General features: G+C 44.3%; 1 protein-coding gene across 1 annotated transcript; it reads left to right on the top strand.

The window, feature by feature from the left end:
- Nucleotides 1–197: 197 nt before the first annotated feature.
- Nucleotides 198–5,800, top strand: syt19 (synaptotagmin XIX). Its single transcript, XM_034534139.1, has 9 exons — nucleotides 198–494; nucleotides 1,690–1,895; nucleotides 2,018–2,088; nucleotides 2,608–2,727; nucleotides 3,160–3,345; nucleotides 3,475–3,609; nucleotides 3,730–3,849; nucleotides 4,506–4,617; nucleotides 4,709–5,800. The coding sequence occupies exons 2-9, from the start codon at nucleotides 1,706–1,708 to the stop codon at nucleotides 5,014–5,016; spliced, it is 1,242 nt and encodes a 413-aa protein (XP_034390030.1). The 5' UTR covers nucleotides 198–494; nucleotides 1,690–1,705; the 3' UTR covers nucleotides 5,017–5,800.
- The last annotated feature ends 10,095 nt before the right edge of the window (nucleotides 5,801–15,895 follow it).

Genomic DNA, 15,895 nt, shown 5'->3' with positions numbered 1-15,895 from the left:
AAACACAAGGTGAGGTAAATGTCATTCAGCGTCACTTCGCTGTACAATTGTGGCAGAGTCAAATTTAGTGCGTCTTATCACTGTCGGTTTACAGCACCTGTCTCCACTGCTGGTTTGGGCACAGGTGCACGATAGAGCAGAGCGCACTCTGACTATGGTATACAGTAGAATATTTCTGGCGCTAACTGGCCGCAGGTGCATGGCCAAATTGTTGAAGCCGTCTGACGTCAACATTTGTTGGATCTTTAAGAGCAACAGAGCTGAAGATAAGGGCATGCCAAGCTCCTTGTCATTCAAATCTTATCAAACCAGTTTGCCTGGTCATGTGCTCTCTGTGTGTGTGTGTGTGTGGGGAGAGGGAGTGTGCACACAGCAGCAGAAACAGGAGAGAGGTTCTAGTATAAGGCGCTGCTTTGGATTATTTTTGTTGATGAGATTTAGAGAAGATGCTCGGGTTCCTGAAGGAAAAAAAGATGAACTTTTCATTGCTGCAGGTAAATGTGGTTGTGTGTCCTTCATGTTTATTATTCTTTTTACAAGGTTCTGAGCTCATTTTAGCTGAATAGTCGTGTGTTATGCCAACTTCTTTTTTGTATAAATACAAATACTACTTCCAACTTTGTCGTTTCCCCCCCGCACTGTTCACGTTGTTTTGCATGCAGTGTGAGCAGGAGTAAGTGCTATTTGACTAAACCGTTCCTGATGACAGATAATCATGTCTGTCTGACCACCGTTTTTTATTTACCTCAGAGAATAATCCAACTATTAAAGTCAAACCATTAAAGACCCTAAATTAACATGTATACAAGTTGATCTACTTAATGGCTCACCTGGAACTGAAGTCAAACCAGGGCTCCGTCTTGTGCAGTTTGACCTGCAGGCCAAAAAGCCATTAAAGGTCGCTCCGTTCCATTCAAGTGTCCCAGCAAACCTTGACAGTTTAAGGGGAAACGCAGCATGAACAGTACCAGGAAACTGAAGCAGCTAAATGGAATTCGCTCATCATTCATTTTATTCTTTATACCTGTGCTTTTCCTGCTATATGTTCAATGTGTGCCAAGCTGTTTTCGTCCAAATGAGTATCTTCAAGATAATTGATTTATATTACCACTCTTATCTAGAAAGGTTCACAAAATTAATAGAAAAAAAGAAACCCTCCTGTAATGAACAATTATTTTCATAGACAATCTATTGACAGATTATTTTTTTACGGTAATTGATTAGTCCACAAAGTCAGAACCTGGTCAAGTTTCACAGAACCCAAGTTTACATTTGTGAATAATTTGTTGGTCACGCTGAAACCCCGAAGCTATTTGCAGGGAGTCATCGCGGCAGAGAAACCCGTTTTTTTAATTTTTTTTTATGAACGTCATCGTCATGTTGATCATCATGTTGATCGCTCTGGCATCACTTCCCAAGTATTGCATGACTCTGTGAATGTCCTGGATCAGGGCAAAAGTTGTCATATGCCGTTGTAATGCCGACGCGTAACAGCTAGTGAGTGTGAATGCTGTAGGACTTCTGCCACTTGTAGTGATGGAATCCAACAGGAATCCTCTGTTGTAGATATTGGTGCTGCTCCATGGCTGAACTTCCAATATGGCTTTGCACAGGCCCATTACGCCGTCCCACAGTTCTGTAATCTACATTTATTGTGCCCTCACGTGGTCCTACTTTATTGTGTTGCAGAGTCAGGGTTAGGCTGATGGACTATCCAGCCCCCGAGGGGCTGCTGTCGATCGCTGGAGATCTGAGAATGCCGTTCACGGACACCGTCAAGTACTGCATCCTGGGCATCTCGGTCGCTATTCTTCTGCTGGCGCTCGGCATCTTGATATGGCAGGTCATCAGGTGCTGCACGGAGAGGCACACTGTAGTCCCCCGCCATGGTGCTGGTGAGTAGATCAGATCACAGTACCGGGTACAGCGCACCTATTGCTGATGCCGGGTGGATGACCAAAAAAGTAGTTATCAAATGTATTCTTGTGTCTGATTTTATTTTATTTTTTTATTTTAGTGGTCAGTGATCCCCTGTACTCAGTTGAAAAGTCAACAGTTGAAAACTACTCAGGAGGTCCAAGTATGAGGGTAAGACCAAAGGAATTCGAGGTGTGGATAGAGCAAGCGATTCTATATTTTCATTTTAATGTCAACAGATTGTCATATGTAGTCTGTTGCCACCCTACTGCATCAGGTTTCTATCCTGACATTGATGTGTTTAGCTGCACTATTATCACGTCGGCAAACAAATCTATGTTGATCTAGTACACATGAGCTGTGTTTTATAACTCAGTCTGCTGTTACCTTCCCACCCCCTGACTCTGTGACCTTTTAACATTAATAGTTCCTCAAGTGATTTGATTTAGCGATACTTTTCAATGGCACGTCGAATGCAAACGATTATATTATACTGTTGGGCGTTTCTGTTATTTTGGCCAGACCCGATGTTTTCGACATTGGCAACATTGTCTATGTCAATGAAGATGAACTTGTTCAAACAAAGGAGAGTTGAGGCTCGTCACAAGTCAAATAAAAGCTGGCGGTGCTGCAGTTAGTAGCAGCAGCACTGAGGGAAAACGGCGTGTGTGTGTCCTGCATGCTCCTCAGATGGAGAACGTCAGCACAGAGGTCCGCAGGCTGAGTAGCTGTCTTTCCCAGGCCTCGTTTCGCTCCTCGAGATCCAGTCAGGCGGATGGAGGCCCGGGGGAGCAGGCCAACATTAAAAGGGTAGTACCTCATTGGATAATCCCGTCGTCACGTGACAATCCACCAACAATGCTTTGTTAGTCTGCTCAGGCACTTTTTGTCTCTAAAAACTATTCAAGTCTCCATTACGAATGTTTTTTTGTGTCCATTACATACTTTACATGAAATGGCTTTTGTGCAGTGGAAGAATTTCCTACTCATTGTGTTTTATGGGAGGTTTATGTTGTTTATGGACGTATACTGTGCAATAGGATTTGTTTAATTCATTTCATATTAAGTTCATCTTTTCAAGACATCGATTGTCTTTATTGTTGTTGAAGAGTTACATTTGTGTTCACATTTTCCACACAGATATTGATTTTAGTTCTCCATCGTCTGGCTGCTGGCACCAAGCAGTATTATACTAGCCTTGGGTTACTGGTGTGCTTTTCCTAACTCGTCCTCTTATACCAGGTCGATGGATCGCTACGTTTTTCCATCTATTATGACCAACCGCAATCCCAGCTGGTGGTCACCGTCCTGCAGGTGGAGGGGCTACTGGAGCCCGGCCAGACGTGCAGCCTCCAGCCATTTGTTAAGCTGAGAGTCATGGGGGCAAGTTTCGAGGGAGTAGAAGTGGACCACCGCACGGGCGAGGAGGTAATTTTGTCATCATCAGTTCCACACGTACAGTATGTCAGCCAACAAGTGACTTCATTAGACGAATTGTTGGGCACAGAGACTACGGAAGGTAGTGTGTTAAGGGCATTGCCGCTGTAACCCTCTCAGGGCATCTTGTGGACGGTGCTGCAGGAGTGGCGGACTCGGGTCGTGAAAGGCAGTTGTAACCCTTTATTTGGAGACCAGTTCAGCTGCATTTTGCAAGAGGGCAAGGAGCTTCATCACATCAACCTCAGGATGGAGGTACTGCAGTAAACTGACCCATTTCTCACCCTGAGTATCGCTCAAATCACTGGAAAAGGTTTTTGTCAGTTGACGAAAAAGGAGTGTTTTGTGCGTGACTCGTGTCTTTGTGCATCTCAGGTGAGACACTTTGATAAATTCTCCAGACACACAGCGTTGGGAGAGGTGAGGGTTCCTCTGGGGCAGCTGAACATCTCCTACCCTCTGGAGCTCCAAGAAGATCTGAAGACACCCCAGAAGGTACAGTATGACATCATATATATGCAAACAAACCCACACGCATGTTCTCAAATAGGATGCTTTTTTTCTTTTCAGCGTTCAGCTGAGGTGAATTAAAGAATTCATTTTTTTTCTTCTATGTACTATTTTCTATGTAGAATGCTTAAAGGGAAAGAAATTGTCTTAATGTGAATATTATTTAAATAAGTGAGGGCATTTGCAGAGTTCAGGAAGACAAGCTTGTCCTTGGAGTAGAAAAAATACACATTGGAAAAGGGAATTATCCTCATGCTATGTTATTTTATGATAAGCATTTGTAAACATACTCAATGTGCACAATTATTTTTTTAATTTGGGATTGAATTCGGATTTGATTTTTTACAATTGTGTTTAATTTCTATAACATTGTCATTTTTTTGTTTAATTTATCTTTTGATTGAAAAGATTTTTTATTTATAACTTGTTTCTGTAAATCTACCATATTCCATCACTCAATCATAGAAAATGTTTGATTTTGATTCACAATTTCACTGCAGCAATTAGTGTATAATGTTGAATCCCAAATTTCACATCTATTTCTTTTTGTGCCCATGTCGTATTCTTTTTTTCTTTTTTTTTAACCGACAATTATTTGAGATGATTGTGCTGAAGTGTTTCTCCTCCCACTATCTGGACAGGATCTGGTGGGAGAGGTGCTCCTGTCTTTAAAGTTTCTTCCCACCTCTCAGAGGCTTGAGGTTGGACTGCTTAAGGTCAGAACAGTCCTCACAGAAATGGGCTCAGACACAGGTGAATAACAATTACTGTCATAAAAATCAAGCCATGAAGATACAGCCGTCATACACGTACAGTTCTGATCTGCCTTCTCTGTGTTGTACAGCTCTGTATGCCAGGATCAGTGTGCAACGCAACCGGTGCAAGTTGAGGTACCAAAAGACCTCCGCCGTGGCCTGCTCTCTGGTCACTGTCTTCAACGAGGTCCTCATGTTTTCCCTGCCGGAGTTTCCTCTGGAGCAGTGTAAAATAGCAGTTTCTGTTTATGAGACTTGCGCAGCTAGGAAATCACCCAAACGCCTGATTGGACAGTTGACTTTGGGGAAGGGGAAAAGTTCAGAAGATGAGCATTGGAGCTCAATGATGTGCTCAGTACGCCAGCCGATAGCGAAGTGGCATGGCCTGCTGATCTGATTTGCATCTTGTAAACACTCTCCTGCACTTCCTGGCTGTCCGCACCTGCTCCTGTTTGACTGAAAGCTGTCGCTCTTGTGTGTGTCGGCTGAGGGATCTGCAGCTGCTTCGCTGAGGGCCTAACATGGACCCCTCTTCATCCTGACAGACCTTTCTGTTCCAATCAGGACAGGTCAGCAGCGGAGGGACTGCCCAAAGAGCTTTAAATAGCTGACATTTGCACTCCTTATACTGTGCGGTCTGTGTAACTGTTACATTGTGTGCTTCTTTTGAAATCCCTTCATGCTGCATTAATAAATCTCTATATTGCAGCTCTGAACATAGTCAATATGTAGTTATTCACTGTTAATAAGAGGGTTAAATACTGGCTTATCTGTAAGGGAAAGTATAAAATATCTAGTTTCAATTTACAATCTCACCAAGGATCAGTAGACTCACTGTTGATTAAAACAAAACACAACTCATTATTTATTGACATAGTGAGTCATGTTAAGCAGTCAGACATAAATACCTTGTGTTAGTGTTAGGCCGAAGGGTATTTTGGCCTTTAGAGACTCCACCAGGTGCACCACAGTGATTTCCTTTCCTGGACTTTCGGCCTTGGCCTCGATCTGTTGGTTTCACATTTTAGTTTGTACTCAATTCTAAGTACACACGTTTTAGCATCAAAATATAATTAAAGCACCCAAAGGTAAAAGTACTCATCATGCAAAGTTGTCCATTTTGAATTGTTGTATATTATATTGTATTATAATTATTGATGCATTACTTCAATTTAGTTTATTAAAATCACAAATGACTGTTTTGTTGCACTAATGTTGTTAACCTTTATAAGGTTCTTTTGTATGACTCCTCTTCTGGTTACTTTTGATTGAATTAATTTAAGTGGCCGTGGGACAGACACAGTCTCTATGGAGTTATGGGTGGGTAACTACTCGAATGGAAGTGCAGAGAAGGGTGTAAGACTACAACTCTGTTTCTGTACATTACTCTGCACATTAGTGTGTTTATCACTTTGATGTTGCAGGTGGTGAAGATGGAGCTAAATGTACCACTTAATTGAAGCAACTGCTGGGTAGCTTGTGAATTTCCCCCTAGAAATCAATCATTGATAATAATAATAATGCTACATTATAATTACTTTTTGTATTTTTAATCTGACTCTGTAAATTAAGGACAACTAAGGTTGTCTGTTAATAGGTCCATTTACTCAAATTGTCTCCCAGCAAAGGTCCGACATTATGTCCAAATTGCGTCCTATAGCCACAACGTTGCATTTCCATTTAATTTCAACAATATTGTCAAGTCAGTACTTTTAACATACAGAAACATGGAACATTTATGGAAAAACAAATAGCTATCTTTACCAAAAGTAGAATAATTCATAGCACAACGAACTTAAGGCCTACATGAAAAATGTCATTGGTGAGCATGACAATGGTACTTGGTTTTAGGTTTTAATAGAGAAAGTTGATTCACAGCTCAATCCAAAATGGTCAAGGTGTGTCATGGTAAGGCAAGGCAAGTTTGTTTGTATAGCACATTTCAACAAGGCAATTCAAAGTGCCTCACATAACACCATTAAAAGCATCAAAACACAATGCAAAAGAATACAAGATTGAAAAACAATTAACATTCATTAAAACATTTAAAACAGTCAAAAAGCGGTCGCCACCGTACCAGTCGGACTACAATTGCATTACTGAGAAGGATTCCGAGACCACTTTTTCGGGTTCCCTCTATGGGCGGAAAGAAGGCCGCTAAAAATCGGGAGGGCGCGGGTTCCGACACCATATTTGCCCTTCTCCGCCGCGGGCCAAAGTGTGTCATTTCGACTACATTAGTGCAGCCATCCATTTAGTCCAATTGTCCGGGGAATTTTTACTAGTGAAAACCTGCCATTTGGGGTACATAGAGTACAAGGGGCACCTGGGGGCGGGTAGTAAAAAGAGTACCAGAGAAATTTAAGGGGACAGTACCTCACACCCAGGTATTTGTGCACCTTTCTTGGGTCAGTAACACTGAAAACACCCCTCACTAAGTACCAGGGAGACTTGGACTAAATGGATGGCTGCACTAATGTGGTCGAAAAGACACGTTTTGACTTTCAGGATACTCCCTTACAGTCAAAATGTGTCATTTCGACTACATTAGTGCAGCCGTCCATTTAGTCCAATTGTCCGGGGAATTTTTACAAGTGAAAACCTGCCATTTGGGGTACATCGAGTACCAGGGGCACCTGGGGGCGGGTAGTAAATAAAGTACCAGAGACACTTGGGGGACAGTACCTCACACCCAGGTATTAGTCCACCTTTCTTGGGTCAGCGTACGTGAACTCACACTCTCTGAGTACCAGGGAGAATTGGACTAAATGGATGGCTGCACTAATGTAGTCGAAAAGACACGTTTTGACTTTCAGGATACTCCCTAACAGTCAAAACGTGTCATTTCGACGACATTAGTGCAGCCATCCATTTAGTCCAAAAGTCCGGGGAAGTCAAAATGCACTTCAACTCTATGGGAAAACTGTAGCCACTTGAAATTCATGCACATTACTCCTTGTAATAAGGTTGAATTACTGTGAAAAGCTCAGCAGGCTAGGCCCTTACTTTCTATGCTTTATCTGCTTATACATAGTCAAAATGCACTTCAACTCTATGGGAAAACTGTAGGTGCCAGCCACTTGAAATTCATATTCATTACTCCTTGTAATAAGGTTGAATTACTGTGAAAAGCTCAGCAGGCTAGGCCCTTTCTATGCTTTATCTGCTTATACATACCCAAAAGCAGGGTCAAAAGGTCAGGCTCTCCCCCGAAAACCAGTCTTTTAATTCAGATACATTTTTTAAGCAACTTAGAGATGTGGATTTTCCTATACAAAGAGGGGCATCTAACTATGCATGCCCTAAAGTTTGGGACCTGTTAAGTTCAACTGTAATTCTGAGCTTTGAAAGATGTCCTGAGACCAGTAATTTAAAATATAAAGTATTTAATAAAAGAATAAGGATCATAAGCATATATTTCTGTCCCAGCCGGGCGCGCTCACGTGTCGTTGGGTCCACAGGCTATAATAACGATTTATATGAATCAAAATCTGTTCAAATAGTTAACTGTCTACCGCCTTCACGTGAGAGGACAAATGCCACGCCTTACAGAGATTCGAAAGGTTAAGTACAATACATACACTGAGCATATTAGTATCAGGTATGCATGCATATACCTCAACTACACAGCATGCTATTTGCCTAACAGTACAAGGAGGCAGACTTCTCTAAGCAATAAAACACAATGCTACTTCCCTTTTGGCCCTAAACAGTAAGATGGGCTCCTTCAAAATAAATGCCTATCTTCCAGTCTCTTAGAGAGACCACTACTTTGACTACTCCTCCTTGGATTCCATTCCATTCATACCTGAGTCATCTTTATAGTTATGATAACTATAAAACATAAAACAATCAGCATACAGTTACAATAATACTTATTCAGTGATTACACTTTTACAGTAACAGTACTTATACAGTGACAGTGACTTTTCTCCCATGTTTCCCAAACACATTCCTTCAGAATTTTCTTCATAATATCCCTTATTGATTATCATATCTTTCTTATGTATTAATTTAAAACATGGACTTTCCTATTTACATGTGCAAGTATATATAAAAAACATTACAACTCTACAGAACAATCGCAGCAAGGTAAGGGCCCCAAAAGCAGGGTCAAATGTCAATTTGGGCCTAAATCCCGTTTTTTTCCCCCAAGTGCAAAAATGGCCATAACCTCCTAAATATTAGTCCTGGAAATCCCAAATTGTGTACACACACTCAGTATAGGGCCTGCAATGAGGCTATGGGGTTACTTTTGTTCAGATTGAAGGATTGTCTTTTAGTCATGGTAGAGCAATATCCTCTCCCCCAGAAAACCAGTCTTTTAATTCAGATTAATTACTTTAAAGCAATTTAGCTTAGAGAAGTGGATTATTTTCCTATACAAAGAGGGTAATCTGACTATGGATGCCCCAAAGTTTGGGACCAATCGCAGAAAGGTAAGGGCCTCAAAAGCAGGGTCAAATGTCAATTTGGGCCTTAATTTTTCGTACTTTTTGAAGTGCAAAACGTGCCATAATATCTCCATACTTGGTCCCACAGACTCCAGACTTTGCACAGACACTCTAGACATGGTGTGAAATCCCCTCCAAACCCTTCAGAACAGGAATTTGTCTCAGTGCCAACTTCCCCCAAATGTCCCGTTTCTTCCCAGATGTCCCGTACAAATCTTGAGAAAAAAGTCTTTTAGTTCAAATTTGATACTTTAAAGCAATTTAGAGACCTGGATCCTTTGAGCATTACAAGAGGGGCATCTGACTATGAATAGCATACATTTTGGGACCAATAGCTGCAAGTTCAGGGCCCCAAAAGCAGGGTCAAAGGGTCAATTTGGGCCTAAATCACGTATTTTATTTTTCAAGTGCAAAAATGGCCATAACCTCCTAAATATTAGTCCTGGAAATCCCACATTGTGTACACACACTCAGTATAGGGCCTGCAATGAGGTCATGAGGTGAAATCCCCACAAAAACACCCACAAGAGTTAATTGGATGTCTGAAACTCAAGATTTGAAGAGGGTGTATGGTTTAGCAATCCTGAGACCATGTTAAGAGTTGGGGCTGATTTTTTAAAACCTCCAATCATGGTCCCAGAGACTTTTTGCACAGGCACTCTAGACAGGCTCTACAATTAGGCTATGGGGTTAATTTTGTTCAGATTGAAGGTTTGTGTCATTTTGTCACCGTAGAGCTTAGCTTTCTTTTCCAGGTTGTAGCCACTCCCAAATGGAGCCCAACCATGTATCAATACCTCTGTAGCCCTTGGCATCCCTGTGTGGGAGTAGTTCAAAACCTGAAAAATGACCCAAACTACTTCAGAGGTTAATAGCTCCTCAGAAAAAGGCCCAAACTGCTTGAAACTCAATCTGAACATTGGCCTGGATGAGCTGAATAACATACTAAAAGCAGAAGTCTGCAGACCCTCTAGAAAGCTAACTTTTGTTAGCAGCATGCAAGCTAGCTAAAACCAACTGATCCTTGAAGAGAGTCCTCTGGTGTCCACCACAGTTGATTTTAAATATAACTGATGGGAAAACACTATTTTTCACCTAATTGTTAAGTTTCGACCAATCCCAGCTCACCCCAGCCCATTTCCAGGTAAATTAGTCCATAAGCAACGAAAATCCATTAGTCGTTAGTTGAAATGACACTTTACTTTAGGCAAAGGTAAGGAAAATTCCCTTACCTTTGCCTCAAGTAAACCTGAATGTAAGCAGGTAACACTCGTTAAAACTACCAACAGACACATTCTGTAGCCCCCCTAAAATAGGCCTAACGACGCCCCTGATGGAGAGTGTTTGTGTGAACCAATATGAATTACAAGTGTTGGGTTGTAGTGGATTTTATATATATTTGCACATGTAGATAAGAGAAGTTTATGTTTTTAATTAATACATAAAGAAAGATATGATAATTAATTTGGGATATTATGAGGAATATTCTGGAGGAATGTATTATGAAACATAAGAGAGGATCACTGTTTTATTATTCTGTTTTAATGACAAATGTAATGATTAACTGTATGATGCATGAGAATGAATGATGATTTATTGTTTAGAGTTAAAATGGATGCCGATTGAAACCTGATATGTTGCTTTTATTCTGAAGGCAGGATAATAGGGTTTTATTCTGAAGGGGAACTTCAATTCAATTCAATTCAGTTTATTTTGTATAGCCCAATATCACAAATTACAAATGTGCCTCAGAGGGCTTTACTATCTGTACACATACGACATCCCTGTCCCAGGACCTCACATCGAATCAGGAAAAACTCCCCAAAAATAACCTTTGACAGGGAAAAAAGGGAAGAAACCTTCAGGAGAGCAACAGAGGAGGATCCCTCTCCCCGGATGGACAGAAGCAATAGATGTCATGTGTACAGAATGAACAGCATTTACAAAGTTACATAAACACATTACATGAATATGACAATGTATGAATGGAACTCCAATCCATGAAACAGAAGGAGGTAGAGAGGAGGGGGCGGGGCATCAGCAGGGCCAAGGTGGGAGGCCGGCTCACCAGGCATCAGACACCTCCAGGTCCAATGGACCCTATGAGACGTGAAGTCACAACGACTCCGGGGAGGAAGCAGAGTTAATAAGGTGCAATGGAGAGATGTAGATTCATCCATAAGGAGAGAGAGAAGATGAGATAGGTGCTCAGTGTATCCTAAAACATCCCCCAGCAGCCTATAAGCTTATAGCAGCATATCAAGGGGCTCGACCAGGGCAAACCTGATTCAGCCCTAACTATAAGCACTATCAAACAGGAAAGTCTTAAGTCTATTCTTGAATGAGGTGACTGTGTCTGCCTCCCGGACTGAAAGTGGAAGCTGGTTCCATAAAAGAGGAGCTTGATAACTGAAGGCTCTTGCTCCCATCCTACTTTTTAGGACTCTAGGAACCACAAGTAGTCCCGCATTTAGTGAGCGCTGCTTTACTCCATCCTTTAGATGGAGTAAAGCAGACTTTGACCAGTTCATTTTGAAGCCTGATAAGCTTCCATACTCCTCGCATAAGGATAGAAGAAGTGGAAGAGACTGAGAGGCGTTTTCCAAAAAGACCATCACATCATCCGCAAACAATGAGAGGTGATGCTGCGTATTTCGAATGCCTATTGGTGAAACCACAACAGATTGGCGAATGGCTTGAGCCAGAGGCTCAAGGGAGAGGACTAATAATGCAGGACTCAGGGGGCAACCTTGGCGCGAAGATCTAGAAACGGGGAATAAAGAGGAGAAGGTGCGTCCTGTTAAGACTCGGGCTGGAGGGTTAGAATACATGACTTTAATCATGCCAATGAAAGTGTTACCAAAGCCCATCACCTCTAAGACTGACCATAAGAATGGCCACTCAAGTCTGTCAAAAGCTTTCATTGCGTCAAGAGAGAGAAGTGACATTGGTGTCTTACTGTCTTTTGCAGCATCAATAATGTGGAGAAGGCGTCTAACATTATCTGCTGCCAATCTCGTTTTTATGAATCCTGTTTGGTCAGAATTTATTAATTTTGACATATGAGACTCCAGACGACGGGCTAGGAGTTTAGCAAATATTTTTAAATCAGAATTTAACAGGCTAAGAGGACGATAGCTAGAGCACTCTGTAGGATCCTTATCCTTTTTCAAGAGTAAGGAGAAGGAGGAATGGACCCAACTGTTCCCAAAAAGTGACATAAAATTCAGAACCTGGTGTAAAAGGGAACACATAGCCCATATGTACCTGGTTTGCAACAACAACTGGTTCCAAAATTAACGTAAAATAAACACATTCTTTGTCAAAGGTAAAAAGCAGAAAATCGAAGGCGTAGTGGCCTAGTAGTTAACTTATGTTAGCCTAACAAGCCTAGCGAGTAGGCTAGGCTATAGAGAACAGTTCAGTATAGCATTCTGTCTCTATAAAGCAGATAACAATGTAATACCAATAGAACTGGGATATTGAGACAAACCAAGGGACCATTTTCGTCAGGCAGCTGGTTTAATCCTGCCAATGCGTTCTCGTTCTCCATATTAGCAGCCGACGCGTCGGTCATCTCTATTGCAGCAGGTGGATGGGAGGGAGCTTTAGGCTGTCCACCTCCGACCTGATAAAGCCAAGGCTTGCAGTAAGAGATGCTAGTTGTGCATGGATAGCAGTTAGCTTCTCGTCGTTGTCGATCCCCACCTGTTGAATCCGAGCAAAGCGCGGCTCGAAGTAGCTTCGCTGTCTCTCCAGCACTGCCTCTGCAATGGCATCAGTATCGTTGCGTTGAGATCTGCCTTTGCCTGTCATTCTACTTTAACTGTCTTTATCAAACATAAAAGTGTAAAATATCGAGGTTGGAACCAGATAAAACAACTATTTGACAAGGTTGGGCTAGGAGCTGAGCCTTATGCTGCCATCTCTGTCCAGCTGGTCACGTGACTCAGTGTTTCTTTTGTTAAATGTGATTATGTATGTCATTGTCTGTCGCACGTACATTACGAAGGTCTTGCTGTTTAAGCGAGAATAGTGCCTTTTGCTCCTGAAGAACCAAAGACCATAAGACCATTATTTAAACCCCTGTTAGTGAGAAGTTAATAAGGGTTTCACATGAACTGTTCGCTACAACCTGTAGTTCGCTAAATAAATTGATGATCAGGGTTCTTTGTTGGGGCGCACATTAAAAACAATTTAATATACACGACGGATACGCTCTCGATGGCGAGGTGTGGCTACCTCGGCTGTGAGTCTTCTTGACTGTGACGTATTAGCTAGAAAGCAAAATTGATAATACTAGGACAACGCTGCCAAAGCTAGAGGGCCTATTATTTGATAAATAAACGTGTTAACCAGTTATTATCAGGGCACACCTGTATGCGGTTTGAGCCAGCGAGCTACCGATACCGATTTGGGTCCTCTGGTAACGAGTCTATATGTAGTATAGCGTGCTAGACTGTTTTTTAATATTGTGAATGTTCTGTAATCTCCTCCTAAGAATCGCCACCTTAACGTGGTGGAGGAGTTTGAGTGGCTCAGTGATCCTGGGAGCTATGTTGTCCGGGGCATCAGCCCCTGGTAGGGTCTCCCAAGGCAAACAGGTCTCGGGGGGGAGTCCAGACTAAGAGCGGTTCAATAAACCCTGATGAACAGCAGCCCACGGACTGAAGCTACCTTGCCTGGACAAGGGAAACCGGGGCACCCTCCCGGAGCCAGACCCAGGAGGGGAGCTCGTCGGCGAGCGTCTGGTGGCCGGACTTTCGCCCATGGCGCCCGGTCGGGCTCAGCCCGAAAAAACACCATGGAGCAGCAGTCACCCTGTGGACCCACCACCCGCAGGGAGAATTATCGGGGTTGGGTGCTATGTAGACCGGGCGGCGGGCCAGGTGGGAGACCTGGGCCGGCCGATCGCCGGCGGCATAGACTAGCTCTAGGGACGTGGAACGTCACCTCACTAGCGGGGAAAGAGCCGGAGCTGGTGCAGGAGGTAGAGCGGTACCAGCTATATATAGTTGGGCTCACCTCCACGCACAGCATGGGCTCTGGAACCAAGCTCCTGGAGAAGGGTTGGACTTTGTCCTTTTCTGGAGTTGCCCAGGGTGAGAGGCGCCGGGCGGGAGTGGGGATACTCACGAGACCCCGGCTGAGCGCCGCTGTGTTGGATTTTTCCCCGGGGAACGAGAGGGTCGCCTCCCTGCGTCTACGGGTTGCGGGGAGTAAGGCTCTGACTGTTGTTTGTGCTTGTGCACCGAACAGCATTTCGGAGTATCCGGCCTTCTTGGAGTCGGTGGGAGGGGTCCTGGAAAGGGCGCTGCCTGCCGACTCCATAGTTCTCTTGGGAGACTTCAACGCTCACGTGGGCAATGACAGAGAAACCTGGCGGGGCGTGATTGGGAGGAACGGCTTGCCCGATCTGAACCCGAATGGTGTTTTGTTGTTGGACTTCTGTGCTAGCCACAGTTTGTCCATAACGAACACCATGTTCGAACATAAGGTGGCTCATAAGTGTACCTGGTACCAGAACACCTTAGGCCGGAGATCAATGATCGACTTTGTAATCGTATCATCTGATCTGCGGGCCGTATGTCTTGGACACTTGGGTGAAGAGAGGAGCAGAGCTGTTAACTGATCACCACCTGGTGGTGAGTTGGATCAGATGGCGGGGGAGTTGGCTAGAAAGACCTGGCAAGCCCAAACGTGTAGTGAGGGTGAACTGGGAACGTCTGGCAGAGGATCCTGTCCGGGAGGTCTTCAACTCCCACCTCCGGAATAACTTCTGACAAATCCCGAGGGAGGCTGGGGACATGGAATCCGAGTGGACCTTGTTCAAAGCCTCTATTGTGGACGCGGCTGCTCGGGGCTGTGGCCGGAAGGTCATCGGTGCCTGTCGTGGCGGCAACCCGAGAACCCGGTGGTGGACACCGGGGGTGAGGGAAACCGTCAAACTGAAGAAGGAGGCCTTTCGAGCTTGGCTGGCCCAGGGGTCTCCTGAAGCAGCTGACGGGTACCGGCGGGCAAGAAGGGCTGCAGCTGCGATGGTCGCGGAGGCTAAAAGTCGGGCATGGGAGGAGTTCGGGGAGGCCAGGGAGAAGGACTTTCGGTTGGCCTCAAGGAAGTTCTGGCAAACCATCTGACGGCTCAGGAAGGGAAAGCAGAGTCTAACCGAGGCTGTTCTCAGCAGGGGGGAGGGGGGGGGGGGACTGCTGACCCGGACTGGGGACATCGTCGGGCGGTAGAAAGAGCACTTTAAGGAACTCCTAAACCCGGCCAACATGTCCCCCGGAGAGGGGGCAGCGCCGGAAGACTTTGGGGTGGTTTAACCCATATCCCTGGCAGAGGTCACTAAGGTAGTCAAAAAGCTCCTTGGCGGCAAGGCACCAGGGGTGGATGAGATCCGCCCTGAGATGCTGAAAGTGCTGGACATTGTTGGGCTGTCTTGGTTGACACGCCTTTTCAGTGTCGCATGGGGGTCAGGAACAGTGCCCATGGACTGGCAGACCGGGGTGGTGGTTCCCATCTTCAAGAAGGGGGACCGGAGAGTGTGCTCGAACTATCGTGGTATCAAACTGCTCAGCCTCCCGGGAAAAGCGTATGCCAGGGTGCTGGAGAGGAGGCTCCGACCGCTTGTCGAACCTCGTATTCAAGACGAACAGTGCGGATTCCGTCCCGGTCGTGGAACAGTGGACCAGCTCTTTACCCTCGCAAGATTACTGGAGGGGTCCTGGGAGTTTGCCCAACCAGTTTACATGTGCTTTGTAGACCTGGAGAAGGCTTTCGACCGGGTCCCTCTGGGGTTTTTGTGGGGGGTGCTGCGGGAGT

Source organism: Cyclopterus lumpus, chromosome 6, assembly GCF_009769545.1.
Source record: "Cyclopterus lumpus isolate fCycLum1 chromosome 6, fCycLum1.pri, whole genome shotgun sequence".
In the NCBI taxonomy this organism is placed as follows: domain Eukaryota; kingdom Metazoa; phylum Chordata; class Actinopteri; order Perciformes; family Cyclopteridae; genus Cyclopterus; species Cyclopterus lumpus.
Note: the sequence above shows the minus strand (reverse complement) of the source record. Positions and strands in the feature narration are given on the sequence as shown.

Coding starts and splice junctions, on each gene's coding strand:
- syt19 (XM_034534139.1), top strand. CDS start 1,706: ATGGACTATCCAGCCCCCGAGGGGCTGCTGTCGATCGCTGGAGATCTG. Junction 2,728..3,159: donor AGCAGGCCAACATTAAAAGG/GTAGTACCTCAT, acceptor CTCTTATACCAG/GTCGATGGATCGCTACGTTT. Junction 3,610..3,729: donor ACATCAACCTCAGGATGGAG/GTACTGCAGTAA, acceptor TGTGCATCTCAG/GTGAGACACTTTGATAAATT.